This window comes from Ranitomeya variabilis, chromosome 3, assembly GCF_051348905.1.
Source record: "Ranitomeya variabilis isolate aRanVar5 chromosome 3, aRanVar5.hap1, whole genome shotgun sequence".
In the NCBI taxonomy this organism is placed as follows: Eukaryota; Metazoa; Chordata; class Amphibia; order Anura; family Dendrobatidae; genus Ranitomeya; species Ranitomeya variabilis.
The window spans coordinates 537,546,065-537,563,996 of NC_135234.1; the positions used below are offsets into that span (position 1 = coordinate 537,546,065).

The window sequence follows — 17,932 nt, forward strand, 5'->3', positions numbered from 1 at the left end:
GGGGAAGGACAGGGCCGCTACCCATACAGACCTGTGATTCCATAAAAATCCATGCCCAAAAATAGGGGTTACCAAAGCCCTTGGCACACTGTACTTTGCTATAGATATCCAGCTTTTCTGACCTCCTGTCACCAACCTATTCCTGAATAAGAAATGTACTTTATGGGGCTGGTATGAAAGGAATCTTGGGGATTTGTAGCATTTGTCATGTCACTATCTCATATAGGATAAACCCTTCCTACAGATCACCGGTAAACATCCAGAGAAACAAAACATAAAGGCCTCACCAAGAGAAAAATAATAATAAATTTATACTTGTACCAGAAAAATATATGCTAAAATAATGTGCCTATTAGGCCGGCGTCACACTAGGCGTATGAAAATACGGTCCGTTTTTTACAGCCGTAATACGCAGCAATTGTCCCAAAACACTGTTCCGTATTCAATGCGAGGATGCGATTTTGTCAGTGAGACACATATATATATTTATATTTAATTCAGCGCTAGATAGCAGAAAAGCCGGTAATTCAATTGCCGGCTTTTCCTATCTCCTTCACAAACCCGACATGATATGAGACATGGTTTACATACAGTAAACCATCTCATATCCCTTCTTTTATTAAATATTCCTCTTTACTAATGTAACTAGTGTCTCTGTGTAAAATTTGGGGTCTCTTGCTATTAAATTAAAGGGTTAAATCCCGGAAAAAATTGGCGTGGGCTCCCGTGCAATTTTCTCCGCCAGAGTGGGAAAGCCAGTGACTGAGGGCAGATATTAATAGCCTAGAGAGGGACCATGGTTATAGGACCCCCTTGGCTAAAAACATCTGCCCCCAGCCACCCCAGAAAAGGCACATCTGGAAGATGCGCCTATTCTGGCACTTAGCCTCTCTCTTCCCACTCCCGTGTAGCGGTGGGATATGGGGTAATGAAGGGTTAATGTCACCTTGCTATTGTAAGGTGACATTAAGCCAGGTTAATAATGGAGAGGCGTCAATTATGACACCTCTCCATTATTAATCCAATAGTACGAAATGGTTAATAAAACACACACACACATTATTAAAAAGTTTTTAATGAAATAAAGACACATGGTGTTTTAATATTTTATTATACTCTTAATCCGCCTGAAGACCCTTGTCACCTGAAATAAAGTTAAACAAAACAAACAACAATATTCCATACCTTCCGTCGTTCAGTCTTGTCCCACGCTGTAAATCCATCTGAAGGGGTTAAATCATTTTACACCCAGGAGCTCTGCTAATGCAGCTGTGCTCCTGTCTGTAAATCTTGGTGAATTAATGGAGTGCAGGGGAATGTACTGTAGTTACCTCGAGTCGCTGTGATGCGCCCCCTGCTGGATGAACTCATATGAACTCGAGCGTGAGAACTTTTCAGAATATTTACTCAGAATGCGTGGGCTGCGCAATGTACTGCGTGGGCTGCGCAATGTACTGCGTGGGCTGCGCAATGTACTACGTGGGCTGCGCAATATACAACGTGGGCTGCGCAATGTACAACGTGGGCTGCGCAATGTACAACGTGGGCTGCGCAATGTACTGCGTGGGCTGTGCTATACACCACGCATACATATTCTAGAATACCCGATGCGTTGGAATCGGGCCACCATCTAGTTAAAAAAATATATATATATATATATATATATATATATATATATATATATATATATATATATATATAATTGTCTAAGGGTCACTTCCGTTTTTCTGTTGCATACGCCCGCATAATCCCCTCCGGTTAACGCTCACACAGGGTTAATGCTGGCGGTAACAGACCGCGTTATGCCGCGGGTAATGCAGTCTGTAACCGCTGGACTGCGCAATGTACAACGTGGACTGCGCAATGTACTGCGTGGGCTGCGCAATGTACTGCGTGGGCTGCGCAATGTACTGCGTGGGCTGCGCAATGTACTGCGTGGGCTGCGCAATGTACTGCGTGGGTTGTGCTATACACTATGCATACATATTCTAGAATACCGGATGCGTTAGAATCGGGCCACCATCCAGTTAAATTATATATAATTGTCTAAGGGTCACTTCCGTCTTTCTGTCCTCAACTTCCGTAACGGAAATCCCGCGTCGCTGATTGGTCTCGGCAGCTGCCTGTCATGGCTGCCGCGACCAATCAACGATGGGCACAGTCCGATTAGTCCCTCCCCTACTCCCCTGCAGTCAGTGCCTGGAGCCCGCTCCATAATCCCCTCCAGTCACCGCTCACACAGGGTTAATTTCAGTGATAACGGGCCGCGGTGTAACGCACTCCATTACCACTACTATTAACCCTGTGTGTCCCCAACTATTTACTATTGATTCTGCCTATGCCTATATGACAGTCGCCACTCCCCCTCCGCTGACCCCCTGGGACAATGACTTGAGTATAAGCTGCACTTTTAGCCTAAAACAATGGGCTGAAAATCTCGGCTTATAGTCGAGTATATACGGTAAATCAAAATTAATATCCCATGGCGGTCTGGATTTGGAATGGAACACAAAATCAAAGTGGAATATCAAATTACAGGCTGATTTAACAAAAGAAATGCCTCAAGGCAAGGAAATGATGCTCAGTAGTGTGTGTAACCTGCACGTGCCTTTATGACCTCCCTACAATGCCTGGGCATGCTCCTGATGAGAGGGTGGAGGTTCTCCAGAGGAATCTCCTCCCAGACCTGGAAGCAGGGCCGGACTGGCCATCGGGCAGTTCTGGCAAATGCCAGAAGGGCCGATGGCAGTAGTGGGCCGCTCGAGTGTGCCGCTGTCGGCACACTCCCCCCGCTGTCGCGGCACACTCCCGGCCCCGCATTCAACTATACCGGCGTCATAGACGCCGGTACAGTTGAATGCAATGATGGAGGAGAGAGCGTCTGCTGACGCTTCCTCTCCCATCATTCCCCGCTCTGCCTGCCGCTGACACTGCGGGTGCGCGATGACGTCATATCATCGCGCACCTGCTGTGTGACCGGGCGGGCAGACTGCAGCTGCCGAGACCGGAGCCAGGAGCAGCGCGGGGCACGAGGAGAGAGGTGAGTAGAGTGTTTTGTTTTTTTTTAATCAATGAGTGATGACTGGATTGTGGAGCTATTGAGGGGGGGCTGCCTGCCTGCATTACATTCTATGGGGGGCTGCCTGCCTGCATTACATTCTATGGGGGCTGCCTGCCTGCATTACATTCTATGGGGGCTGCCTGCCTGCATTACATTCTATGGGGGCTGCCTGCCTGCATTACATTCTATGGGGGCTGCCTGCCTGCATTACATTCTATGGGGGCTGCCTGCCTGCATTACATTCTATGGGGGCTGCCTGCCTGCATTACATTCTATGGGGGCTGCCTGCCTGCATTACATTCTATGGGGGCTGCCTGCCTGCATTACATTCTATGGGGGCTGCCTGCCTGCATTACATTCTATGGGGGCTGCCTGCCTGCATTACATTCTATGGGGGCTGCCTGCCTGCATTACATTCTATGGGGGCTGCCTGCCTGCATTACATTCTATGGGGGCTGGCTGCATTCCATTCCATGGGCCTGTGCTGCATTAAATTCAATGGGGCTGGCTGCATTCCATTCCATGGGCCTGTGCTGCATTAAATTCAATGGGGCTGGCTGCATTCCATTCCATGGGCATGTGCTGCATTATATTCTATGGGGCTGGCTGCATTCCATTCCATGGGCCTGTGCTGCATTATATTCTATGGGGCTGTGCTGCATTATATTCTATGGGGCTGGCTGCATTACATTCTATGGGGGCTGTGCTGCATTACATTCTATGGGGGCTGTGCTGTATTACATTCTATGGGGGCTGTGCTGTATTACATTCTATGGGGGCTGTGCTGTATTACATTCTATGGGGGCTGTGCTGTATTACATTCTATGGGGGCTGTGCAGAATTCTATGGGGGCTGGCTGTATTACATTCTATGGGGGCTGTGCAGCATTACATTCTATGGGGGCTGTGCAGTATTACATTCTATGGGGGCTGTGCTGTATTACTTTCTATGGGGGCTGTGCTGTATTACTTTCTATGGGGGCTGTGCTGTATTACATTCTATGGGGCTGTGCTGTATTACATTCTATGGGGGCTGTGCTGTATTATAGTCTATGGGGGCTGTGCAGCATTACATTCTATGGGGGCTGTGCAGCATTACATTCTATGGGGCTGTGCTGTATTACATTCTATGGGGACTGAGCTGTAATGCTGGATACAGCTGTGATTATATGTTATATAGTCGTGTTACACTCCCCTCACTTCTTGTAGCCTACAAGTGTACAGAGATATTATACAGTCACCATGTGACAAGTGGGCCTGTGTGACTTCAAATGCCAGGGCTGAATTTTAGTCCCAGTCCGGCCCTGCCTGGAAGCATCAGTCAACTCCTGGACAGTCTGTGGTGCAACATAGTGTTGGTGGATGGAATGAAACATGATGTCCCAGATGTGCTCAATTGAATTTAGGTTTGAGGAATGGGCAGGCCAGTCCATAGCATCAATGGCTTCATCATGCAGGAACTGCTGACACACTTCAGCCACATGAGGCCTAGCATTGTCATGCATCAGATGGAACCCAGGGCCCACTGCACCTGAATATGGTCAGACCACAATGGGTCAGAGGATCTCATCCTGGTATCTAATGACAGTCAGAGTACCTCTAGCTAGCACTTGGAGAGCTGTGCGGCCCTCCAAAGAAATGCCTCCCCACACCATTACTGACCCACTGCCAATTCGGTCATGCTGGAGGAAGTTGCAGGCAGCAGAACATTCTCCATGGTGTCTCCAGATTCTGTAACGTTTGTCACATGTGCTCAGTGTGAACATGCTCTCATCTGTGAAAAGCACAGGGCGCTATTGTCGAATCTGCCAATCTTGGGGTTCTGTGTAAATGTCAGTCGCCCTGCATGGTGTAAGCTCAATACCCACTTGTGGACATTGGACCCTCCTACCACCCTCATGTAGTCTGTTTCTGACATTTTGAGCAGACACATGGATGTTAGTGGCCTGCTGGAGGTCATTTTACATGGCTCTGGCAATGCTCCTACTGTTCCTCCTTGCACAAAGTAGGAGGTAGCAGTACTGCTGCTGGGTTGTTGTCCTCCTATGGCCTCCTCCACTTCTCCTGGTGTACTGGCCTGTGTCCTGGTATCTGCTCCATGCTCCGGCACTGTGCTGACAGACACAGCTACCCTTCTTGCCATAGCTCACATTGATGTGGCATCCTGGATGAGCTGCACTACCTGAGGAACTTCTGTGGGTTGTAGACACCACCTCATGGAAGTGTACAGTACTTCTAGGGGTGAGAGCAATGACAAAATGCCAAAGTGACCAAAACAGCCAAAAAGGATGAGAACAGAGAAATGGCTGTTGTCACCCCCTGCAGATCCACTCCTTTATAGAAGTTGTCTTGCTAATTGCCAGTCATTTCTACCCATTGTCTGTGTCATTTGCACAACAGCAGGAGAAATTGATTCACAATCAGTGTTTCTTCATAACTGGACAGGTTGATTTCACAGAAGTGTGATTGACTTGGAATTACATTGTGTTGTTTAAGTGTTCCCTGTATTTTTTTGAGCAGTGTATATTTTCACTAAATATTGCAATATTGTGGATCAGAAGTTCAAGTCCCCTAAGGGAACTAATAAATAATGTAAAAAGTAAAAAATATCAAGTTTTTAAAAGTATACAAAAATTGCTGAAAAATCTAAAAAATCTAATGTTCCTCTTTTCTCCCTGTCTAAAAATAAAGAAAAAAATTAAACATATTTGGTATTGCTGTGTTCATAAAATTCTAATATATCAATTGCATATGTACCGTAATTAATTAAAGGGACTCTGTCAGCATCATCTTCCTTTACTTAAATATATAACACAAATTGATGCATGTTTGGTATTGCTATAATCGAACTGCCTTGGCTAATCATGTTTCTAAGAAATTTTACCACAAAATCAACACCATAAAAACAAATTACAAAAGACAATGGCAGAATTGCATTTTTTCAGTTTTTTCCCACTTGGATTTTTTTTTACCCAGTCTTTAGGATATTGTATGCCAAAATGAATTCTATTATTCAAAACTACAGCTTTTACCCCCTGAAAAACTAGTCCTCATACATATATGTCAACAAAAAAATAAAAAAGTTATGGCTCTTAGAGGGTGCAAAAAAAATTTTAAGGCGCAAAAATTAAAACGAAAAAATGTTTGTGGTCCTTAATAAATGGTAATTTTTATTTTGATGTAGTGTACTGTCAACTAAAGGAAAAGTCACTTCTTCAGAAAACATGACAGACAAACAAGGTAACTGTGATTTGTGTGTAGACCTGTGACTGGCCAAGTCCACATTGCTATTTACTCTGTGGTTTTATGAACTCTCAGAATTCAGAAAAAATGTCTCTAATAATTGTTACTAATAATTGTCAAAAAAGTATGTTACTTATGGTATGTAAATAAATAAAATAGTTACTGAAGGGATAAAGTATGTGAACCCTGTGGCAGCGCTCAGAGGTAGTACTGGGTCCCACATATGAGTGCCACCTGCAGGCAAAACTTTGAAATGACACTTGTAATACATAGTACAGTGTTTGTATCCAGGTGTTACATTAGTGATCCTTATTACATCTAGTGCCCTATATATTTAAAAATAAAAGATATTCCCCTAAACACAATTCAGCTCCTTATTCAAAATTAAAGACTTATAAAAGGGGGTCTAATAAAAATCAGTTACTGAAAATAAGGATCGGATTGTTCCGATATTTACAAATGTAAAAAATGCAGACTCCAATAGTATGTGCTAAGTATTGTCTGTGATATTCTGCTTTCTTTAAATAACACATTACCAATGGGGTTGTACAGCTGAATATTGAAGCAATTTGAGATCTGGCATGACCCTGGTGCCTAGAAAACCTATTGTGAGCCCCTAGAATGTATGCTTAAGTAAAGGATCTTTTTCTTTGCCATTGGCCGAACCATTGTCTTCTTGGTACTCTACTCCTGGTTTGATGTCTGATATACCACCAGTGTAGAATTATAAAAAAAAACAACATTATTTAAGAAAATTAGAATGAAGAAAATAAATTCTCACGGTCAGTAATAGTTATCAGAAAAAGCAGCCATACAAGATGTCCACTATGTTCTACTGACTGAACCAAGAAATTAGTGTAAATGTATGATGGGCACATGGGCTTTAAAGGGAACCTGTCACCCCCCCAGGCGTTTGTAACTAAAAGAGCCACGTGTGCAGCACTAATGCTGCATTCTGACAAGGTGGCTCTTTTAGTTATGCTCCCTGCACACGCTGAAATAAACGTTTATACATTGTGCCCCCTCATACCCTGAAATTGTCCCTGGGGCGGGTCTTTCCTTCCTTATCAGACGCAGCACAGCCATTACTCCGGGCCTGTGCGCGCCGGGTGCCGCCGCCTCTTGCTTCTTTAGCGTCGCCGGCGCCTGCGCTGTAAGTTTGAAAGGCAGCGCAACTGTGCATGCCCGGAAAAAAATACTTACAGCGCAGGCGTCGGGGACGATAATGAAGCAAGATAAATATAAATAAGAATTTATATTTGAAAGTCTAAAACAATAAATACAATGTATGATTTATAAGTTATGAAATCAGCACATTAACATATTCCTTTGTTTTTCTCCTTGTTTGCTGAAGATTGTCATGAGAATGATGATATTATAGTGCCAGAAATTTTGGACCGGCGATATGTTCCAGCTTATCTTAAAAGCGTGGCCTGGGAAGGTTTCAACTTTGTTGGGCATGAAATAAAAATAGTGGAATCGACAGACCTTTATGGAGCTACTGTTTGGCCTTCAGTAAGTCAATCCTCATGCTTTAAAATGGTACTGAAAATAGCATCCAGCTTTGAGAGAACAGGAGGAACAGTTCATGAGGAACTATGGAGGCTCAGAGAGGAAACGGGTTGACTTCACCAAGGGTACAAATATGAATAAGTCATAAATATCACAAATTGATTACACAAAAACTAATGTCTCATAGACCGTGTATAAAGATGTGTGATCAAAATCGTTCAATTGATAACTTAATATCCAAATGCATAAATAGATACTGGAAGATGCATAAAATGGTAATATACATTGATGTATGCACGAGTACTCATATCGTACACTCATTATTAAACCCAAGATTAAATGTATCTACATAGGTAGCTCCTTATTGCTAAGAAGGAAATAAGGGTTATTATCCCATAAAGTTGATCTAATGACAGAGAACTCCAAGTGTGTCACATATTGGACAGACTCCATATACCACATTAGTTAAAGTGTAATACATATATGTACAGGGTAAATCTCTCCAATCGTAACAAATACTATCCGAAAATAAATAGTGGAACAAGTCCTACAATCAAAGTGAACACACTAGAGTAATCGTATATTGCATGTCATGATCCAGGTTGGGGTTTGCTTTCTGCTTTCTGTATCAGAAAACTCGGCACTCAACTTAATGTGATCAAGGAAAAATGTTAATGTTGTCCACAACGTAGTAAACAAAAAAAGTTTCGGTCACTATTGGACCTTCATCAGTAACTACAAAATAATCAAAAACATAAAATAATAAACAAGAAATAATAAACAAACTATATACAACAAATATGGTCAATATGATGATGTGATAAATCATGCATTGCAGATTAAAGGGCCACTGTCACCCCCTCCAGCCGTTATAAACTAAAAGAGCCACCTTGTGCAGCAGTAATGCTGCAGTCTAACAAGGTGGCTCTTTTAGTTTTTGCTTCTGTTATTCCCTCAATAAAGCGTTTTATAATTTTCCCCAAATACCTATCTTTGTACCTGGAGGCAGGTCTGAAGCCTCCTCTGTGAAGCGCCCAACTGCCGTCACTCATCTCTTCTGGGGCGATGGTCGCCGCCCCCTACGCGCTGTTCTTCTTAAATCCGGCGCCTGCGCTGTGCGTGCCTGCCTGGGGCAGGCGCAGTGATCATTGGCCGTCATAGCTCAGATGCTGGGTGCCTGACTGCGCCTGTGCGGGCAGTGCGGCCACCCTGTTACTGAATCCCCGCCCCGCACTGTGTTATGCATTATGCGCAGTGCGGGGCTGAGATTCCTGGGCATGCGCACTGCGCTTGTCAGACGCTCCCCCAGGTTCCTCGCCTTCCAGCGTCGGTCTGTGCAGGAAGCTGCCCAGGAATCCCAGCCCGCACTGTGCATAATGCATAACACAGTGCGGGGCGGGGATTCAGTAACAGGGTGGCCGCACTGCCCGCACAGGCGCAGTCAGGCACCCGGCATCTGAGCTATGACGGCCAATGAACACTGCGCCTGCCCCAGGCAGGCACGCACAGCGCAGGCGCCGGATTTAAGAAGAACAGCGCGCAGGGGGTGGCGACCATCGCCCCAGAAGAGATGAGTGACGGCAGTTGGGCGCTTCACAGAGGAGGCTTCAGACCTGCCTCCAGGTACAAAGACAGGTATTTAGGGAAAATTATAAAACGTTTATTGAGGGAATAACAGAAGCAAAAACTAAAAGAGCCACCTTGTTAGACTGCAGCATTACTGCTGCACAAGGTGGCTCTTTTAGTTTATAACGGCTGGAGGGGGTGACAGTGGCCCTTTAAGTAGCAGACCAGTCCAGTTTCACAAAGTAATCAAGGGTGAAACGGTGGAAGAGATAATGTTTCCCGATAGATGAATATACTATAGATATACAACTGGAGGGCAAAGTGGAGTGGTGCCGCGTTTTCTGATACAATTATCTATAGTGTGGGAACCTACTTTGGCACCTTCTGTAGTAGTGCTCACGCTATAATTAGTCAGTATGCTTTCTGCTTTCCAACCTGGTCAGACGGGGTTATACTTCTCTGCCTCTCTCCGGTGTGTGGGTGGCTATTTCCCTGCACTGTGGCTGGCAACTGATGTCAGTGATAGTTCATGTCTTCCGTGAGAGCAGTTGACCTAGCATACCCGGAGTGTGTCCTTTGCTTCCTATCTGCCTGTATCTGTATTTCCACCGTTGCCTACCTCTGACTTATTGTTTCTGTGTTACTGTTCACCGCAGTGTGTGACCCGGCTTTATTTCTGACCTATTCATCTTTCTCCCATTTCTGTTTTGGATTGTTCTGTCTGGCTCTGACTAGTGATGACCAAGTGTACTCGTTGCTCGAGTTTTCCCGAGCACGATCGGTGGGCTCTGAGTATTTGTTAGTGTTAGGAGATTTAGTTTTCATCATGGCAGCTGAATGATTTACAGCTATTAGCCAAGCTGAGAACATGTGAGGGTTGCCTGGTTGATAGGTAATCCCCACATGTAATCAAGCTGGCTAATAGCTGTAAATCATGCTGCTGAGGCGATAAACTTAATCTCCGAGCAGTCATAAATACTTGAAGATCACCCGAGCGTGCTCGGGAAAACCTGAGCAATGAGTAGACTTGCTCATCACTAGCTCTGACCTTTGGCGTGTTTCTGGCTGTGCTTTCGTCTCATCCTCTTGTTACCGCGCACCTGACCGGCTTTCTGACCTCTGGCTTGCTTCAGGCCTTGCTCCTGTCTTCCCCTGTAACACTGCGTTCCTGGCTGTTGCTGACTTTGGCTTGTACGACCTCTCTACTGACCTCTAACGGTGTTTGCTCAGCTCTACTGGTCTTCGGTTGAGGTGAGCTCCTGTTACCTCCCTTCCTCACCCTCTGGTGGTTGTTCCTGTATTGCACGACATTGCACATAAACATCCCTGTAGATCCCATGAATGGTAAGGCAAACCCAAAGTGAAAGTGATACCAAAGAGGAACCCCCCTGTCACGAATCCCTACTCCGTGGTATCACTTATTCGTCACGTGCCTACTCTCGCACGTGACTTGGGGTTGTGCCTGCAAGGGTTAATCTATCTCCCCATTCTCAGTCCAGCATTCAACCTCTGTCCTATGCTGTAATGGGAGCATAAATCACACACCGACCCAGGCCACACACCCGCTCATGCACGCTGCCACCACTCAGCGAATACACGGGCGATGAGTCCCGGAAAATAATAATAATACTAATAAAAATATGTCTATCACTCATAAGGCGCACACACCTTAGGCTATGGATTCTTTTAGAACATTCAAAGTTCAACTTGTTAAAGTTTTATACTTTAATACACAGGAGAAACTTACAGAAATTATCTAACTGGTAGTTGCTTTCTGCTCCCTGAGGGTAGGATGAATGTAGATTGGACCACACCAGCTTCTCAGGCTGCCCCCATCATGTGAACACAATTCTCTTTCTGCAGCCTAAATTTATAACTTTGGTCTGGAGGTCAGGTTTCTAGACAGACCGGCCCCTCAGGTTAATATCATAATTGCTGGCTTGTTGATTGGCCACGGCCGCTCTACTAATGAATATATATTATTTTCCTCTTGAGACACTTGTGACCAGGTTCCCAGGAATAGATCCCCTCAGGCCACAATTAGCATCTCCCCTCCAAGTGCTAGGAGGTGCCAAATGTTAGCTTCTTCTTGGCCCTAGCTAGACCTCCTGGTGAGATATGGGGACACAATGTCTACTTGTCCCAAGGAAGTACCTGTTAACACCTAGGTGCGACTTGCCTTCAGGACAGATGTTACATTATCACTAGTCACACATATAACCCTAGACATATGTCACTACACACATATAGATATATATACACATATTTCAACCCACCTCCCTCCTTTTGAACGTGCATGGGGGTTGACTTACAGGTCAGCTCCTGAGCACGTATCTGGTTCTGCCCCATCTTGGCGAGACAGGCCATCAGCATTGCCATGATCAACTCCCTTCTTGTACTGAATTGTGAAATCATATTGCTGAAGTATCAAACTCCATCTAAGCAATTTCCCATTGTCCCCATCTACTCTGTTGAGCCAACTCAATGGGTTATGATCTGTGATCACGGTGAAGTTGCACCCATAGAGGTGTGGTTGCAGCTTCTGCAGAGCCCACACAATTGCCAAACGTTCCTTTTCAATGTTGGCATAAGCCACTTCTCTGGGCAGGAGTTTTCTGCTTAGGTACAGAATTCTACTTAGTCCCATGATGGTGAGGTACGATGCTTTAGCTAGCTGCTCTAACAGCTCATCTATCCTTGGCAGGGGGTAGACCTCACATGTAGTCAGTACATTTAATTTCCTGTAGTCTACACAGAACCAGGTAGTACGGTCCTTTTTTGGGACAAGAACCACAGGCGAGGCCCAGGCACTCTGGGATTTTTGTATCACCTTGAGTCTCAGCATCTCCTTTACCTGTTCCCTCATGTGTGCCTTCACCTCTGCTGACGCACGGTATACAGACTGCCGTACCGGGGGATTAGTACCAGTGTTCACATGATGAACTGCTAAGTGTGTCCTCCCAGGCTCCCCTATGAAGACTTCAGTGAACTCGCTGAGCGCCCCATCAGCTCAGACCTCTGACTGTGGGATAGCTCAGGGTTAAACTCTGCTGACTCCAGGGACTCCATGTACTGAGTCCCAGCCCCCACATCCAGTAACAGATCAGCCTCCCCCTCTTCAGGCAGGCTACAAACAGGTAAGACACAGGCCTCCCTGGCATGATGAGCCTTCAACATATTTACATGAAACACCTTCTGACGCTTTGCATGCTCATCTAGTGTCACCACATAATTAACATCATTCAGCCGCTTATGTACAGTATATGGTCCCTCCCATGCGGCCTGCAATTTATTCTGTAACATAGGGACCAACACCCAAACCTTCTGCCCTTCCTCGTAGGCACTCAGTCTGGCATTACGGTCATACCAGACCTTCTGGTTGATTTGGGCCTGGGTCATGTTCTCATGGGCCAGGTTGCTCAGTTTTTGCACTCTCTCTCTGAGCCGCAGTACATATTCGACCACTGAAACTCCAGTAGTTCTGGGGTCATCCTCCCAACAGTCCTTAATCAAATCAAGTGGCCCCCTGATCCTCCTCCCATAAACCAGTTGAAAGGGGGAGAATCCAGTAGACGCCTGGGGTAACTCTCTGTAGGCAAACAACAGATAGGGGAGGTACCGCTCCCAGTCTCTCCCTTCAGTCTCCACCAGCATTTTGAGCATTTGCTTTAATGTTCCATTAAAACGCTCGCAGAGCCCGTTGGTTTGGGGATGACAGGCGCTGGCCACAAAATGCTGTACTTGTATTTTTTCACAGAGGCTTTCCATCAGATCAGACATGAACTGGGTTCCCTGATCGGTCAACATTTCCCTGGGGAAACCCACACGAGAGAACACAGTCAGTAAAGCATCCGCCACTTTGTCTGCTCGGATGGAGGACATTGCCACTGCTTCCAGGTATCGTGTAGCATAGTCCACCACTGTGAGGATGTACTTTTTGCCAGAGCTGCTAGGCATTCCAAGTGGCCCTATGATATCCACAGCTTTTTTGTATATTCCCGGACTTTCCAACTCTCTGACAAACTACACATGATCGGCAGTAATTGGCAATATCTGTCCCCATCTTGGGCCAATAGAAGTTGTGTCAGGCAAGCTTTAGTTTTTTGTATTCCAAGGTGTCCGGCAAAAGGAATTTCATGGGCAATACTCAATAATTGTTCCCTAAATGAATAAGGGACGATCAGCCGCCGTTCATAGTCCCAAGATTCTGTAGTATCCATGGGGATAGTCTCTGTATACAGTCTGCCCTGGTCCCAGTATACTCTCTCTTTGTCAGAAGCAGCAGGGGGTCGGTCTGCAAGAATCTGAGCTCCTCCAGACTGACATCTGTCTGCAGGGCCTCCTGGAAGCTCTGACGGTCAGCCTGCAGGCCCTGGCCTAGTGTGACTGCCAGGCCCTGGTCTGAAGCTGAGTTTTCAGTGTCTGTTATCAGGGACCTTGGTGGGTCTGCCATGTATGGAGGCTCCGGGACCACAGTATGGGCCTCCTGTCCTGGCAGTTCTGTCTGAGACTCATCCTCTAATCTCTGGGCCGGAGTCTGAGCCACAGCCTGACTCCGGGTCACAGCTGCCACATAATTATAGTCCTGTGCATTGGGACATTTTCCCTCCACGCACGGGATCTCAGGTGGGTCCCACCTTCTCTGCATCATACATTGGTGGGAATAGCCTCAAATACTCCCACTTCTCTCAGTCCATTCCCTGCTCCCCAGTCCAGGTACACACAGGCCATGGGCACGGCAGGGCTGACCCCTCCAATCCCGGTTATAAACATAGTCTTTCCTGGTATGATATCGGCAGGGGTTATCATGGCTGGATGCACCAGGGTCACCTCTGCCCCAGTGTCTCTGAGACCAATGGTGACTTTATTACCAACAGTGACAGATTGACAGTTCTCATTCGCCCTCGCATCAGAGCCAGCTACAAAGAGGAAGGACGGTGGGGCACAGACGGCTTTGTGGTGGTAGTTGGGCGTTTCTCCCTGTCAGGGCAGACAGCGCTAACATGTCCCACTTTGTTGCAGGAGTAGCATAGGCATACATCGCCTAGAGAATGTCTATTCCCCGGGGCCCCATAGAAGGTGGGCTTGGACAGCACTGGTGATCGGCCGGCAGAGGGAGAAGAGTCCCCGTTTGGCTTACCTCCCCTCCAGCTGAATCCCGATGGCTTCCGCACCTCAGGCATCCTTTTAGCCACATAGCATTCCGCAATCCTTGCAACCTGATCCGCAGTTTGTGTCTCCCGATCACACACAAATTGTCATACATCTGTGGGGCACATGTGAAGAAATTGATCCTTGACCATAAGATCCGTTAAGTCCTCAAAACTGTTAACAGAAAGTTCCCTAATCCATTGGTAGAACGTGGTCCTCAAGGTGCTCACAACATCCGCATAGCTGTCCGTTGATCCACGTTGTAGGTTCCGGAACTTTCTACGATACATTTCTGGTGTCAGTTTGTATTTCCTGATCAGGGCCTCTTTTATGGCCTCATAGTTCGCATCTAGCTCTGGTGGGAGGCCAGCAAAAACTTCCAGGGCTTTGCCTCTCAACCCTGGGGTTAGATACTGTGCCCACTGCTCACGGGGTAGATGGTACTGTCTGCAAGTTTTTTCAAATCCCCGCAGGAAAGTATCTAAGTCCGTATCCTTCTCCATCACAGGGATGTTTTCTAGACGTGGTCTCCTTAGATTTATGTCCTGAGGACTGATACCCCTCTCTTTGAGCCATCTGAAGCTGGAAAGCTCTGTCCTCCCGGCATTCTGCAGCCTCTTTCAGCCCGGTCCCGGCGTTCTGCAGCAGCAGCCTGTCGGTACTGTAGAATAAGCTGCATGCGCAGATTGGGATCACTTGTTGCCAGCCGTTGTAAGTCCTTTTGTAAAGTACAGTCCATAGGCTCCTCAGCACTGGCATTTCCAGCAGGTATTTCCGGTGCGAGAGCTGGCATTGCTGGGTCTCTCTGAGGTAGACTCATTGGCCAGATGCTTCAGCACTTTGCTCCATGTCATGCTCAATCAAGGAACATATCAGCCGCTTCCTGGATCTGTCGACTGTCTCTATTCCTCTCTGCTCACAGAGGCCGGTCAGAGCCTCTTTGCTCAGCTTCTTGTACTGGGCTGCCATATTGATGAACAGCCTTTGCCAAATAAAAGATAGAAAAGAAAAACGGGGAGGGGAAACTGTTTGCAAGTATGTCTAAGTAAGCACTGAGTTGAACCTTGAAGAACTGGTGCACTCCTCGCAAGGATACCACTTCTTTAGTACAGGGAATAATTGCTTAAACCATGCACTAATGCTCTAATAGAAATAATTTTATCCCACCGCTCTGCCACCAATTGTCAGGGATCCCTACTCCGTGGTATCACTTATTCATCACGTGCCTACTCTCACACGTGACTTGGGGTTGTGCCTGCAAGGGTTAATCTATCTCCCCATTCTCAGTCCAGCATTCAACCTCTGTCCTATGCTGTAATGGGAGCATAAATCACACACCGACCCAGGCCACACACCCGCTCATGCACGGTGCCACCACTCATCGAATACACGGGCGATGAGTCCCGGAAAATAATAATAATACTAATAAAAATATGTCTATCACTCATAAGGCTCACACACCTTAGGCTATGGATTCTTTTAGAACATTCAAGGTTCAACTTGTTAAAGTTTTATACTTTAATAACAAAAGGTTCAATGCTTACAATAAGAAAAAGGTATAAAAATCTGATAATAAAAAGACATACAGCTTATGCAAAACAGTATCAAAATAAACAGGAGAAACTTACAGAAAATATCTAACTGGTAGTTGCTTTCTGCTCCCTGAGGGTAGGATGAATGTAGATTGGACCACACCAGCTTCTCAGGCTGCCCCCATCATGTGAACACAATTCTCTGTCTGCAGCCTAAATTTATAACTTTGGTCTGGAGGTCAGGCTTCTAGACCGGCCCCTCAGGTTAATATCATAATTGCTGGCTTGTTGATTGGCCACGGCCGCTCTACTAATAAACATATATTATTTTCCTCTTGAGACACTTGTGACCAGGTTCCCAGGAATAGATCCCATCAGGCCACAATTAGCATCTCCCCTCCAAGCACTAAGAGGTGCCAAATGTTAGCTTCTTCTTGGCCCTAGCTAGACCTCCTAGTGAGATATGGGGACACAATGTCTACTAGTCCCAAGGAAGTACCTGTTAACACCTAGGTGCGACTTGCCTTCAGGACAGATGTTACATTATCACTAGTCAGACATATAACCCTAGACATATGTCACTAAACACATATAGATATATATACACATATTTTCACCACACCCCCTGACACGTGTTTCGCATATAACTTCTTCTGAGAGATTTTCCCACATAATCCAAGAGCAGCAAAATGTAGGGACTGAGTCACTGAATCCATTGATGTGTCACTTACTGGGCTACTCACTGTAGTTTTGATAAATCACTGTTATGTTAGCAGGAGATTATTACTAAAGGAATAGTAAACCTGCTGCCAGGTAGTCCACCATATTCATGAGTGCTGTATAGCAGTCAAATAACTGGTAGATGATCAGCAAACAATGATTTTATAAAAAAAAATATATAGCGGTCAGCCCAGTAAGTGATACAATGCTGTAATCAGGATCTCTGCCTCTACATTACAAAAAACTGGGGATAGATTCCGTTTAGAAGAACATGTATAAGTAGTTGTATAGGACAGCCATTCACAATACTGTAAAGATATAAAAACACTTCATATCTGATAGTGCTAAAATAGTGTTCCTCATTTGATAAACTGCAGCTACTAATGATGCAATAAGTTGCCTGAAGACTTATGGAAACAATAGATAATAGATAATGTGATATTACAACAAGTTGAATTATTGTGTTGGAAATATATGAAATTAATGTCATACATAAGTTAATAGATTTGATACAACTTGCGTCATTTTTGCAGACTCTTAAATGCATGTATCTTCCTCTTATGCTACTTACATTTTGGACTCTTACGTCTTCAGAATATCTGCAGCGGGTCTCTGCGCCGCAACACACTTCATTTGAATGTGCATACGAGCAAAAAACACAACATAATAATGCACACATCTAAGTATTAATAAAATATACAAAAGTTTATTGAGAACCATAGACAATGTTTAAAACCATTTAAAACCAAACAATGATCAAGCAGCCTCCGATAGATAATAATAAATACCTCAAATTAAAAACACAATTCAGATGCCTGAGGATGCCTTGATGTCTGGATAGTGGTGCACCCTCTCTCCCTAAGCGACAAATGTACGTACAAGGACTCACATCCAGCTGAAACAGGCCCTGACGTTGGCGGGCACACCTGCCACATGGACTCGATCACAATCGCACTCTATGTGACCACGATCAGCACGCCCCCGATTTTTACTCCGGTTACTGCTCATATAGTAGACAAAATAGTGTGTCCATAAAGTCATGGTGCACTTTTGATCAGTCACTGGAAAGCAACAAAAAATGATAGAAATGTGAAATCTGCTCCAAATAAAATAAAAACTCTCCCATACCTTTTCACCTTTTTTTCATA

At 45.4% G+C, this 17,932-nt stretch overlaps 1 protein-coding gene across 2 annotated transcripts in view; it reads left to right on the forward strand.

Annotated features, from left to right (window-relative positions):
- Nucleotides 1–17,932, forward strand: part of LOC143816545 (protein-lysine methyltransferase METTL21E-like) — a 44,454-nt gene that overhangs the window by 13,819 nt on the left and 12,703 nt on the right. Inside the window, exons 3-4 of one of the 2 annotated variants that reach the window (XM_077297061.1) lie at nucleotides 6,245–6,300; nucleotides 7,658–7,818. In XM_077297061.1, coding sequence (XP_077153176.1) covers nucleotides 6,285–6,300; nucleotides 7,658–7,818 — 177 coding nt within the window. In that variant the 5' untranslated portion in view covers nucleotides 6,245–6,284. The remainder of the gene's footprint in view (nucleotides 1–6,244; nucleotides 6,301–7,657; nucleotides 7,819–17,932) is intronic. The other variant, XM_077297060.1, reaches the window with a different exon arrangement.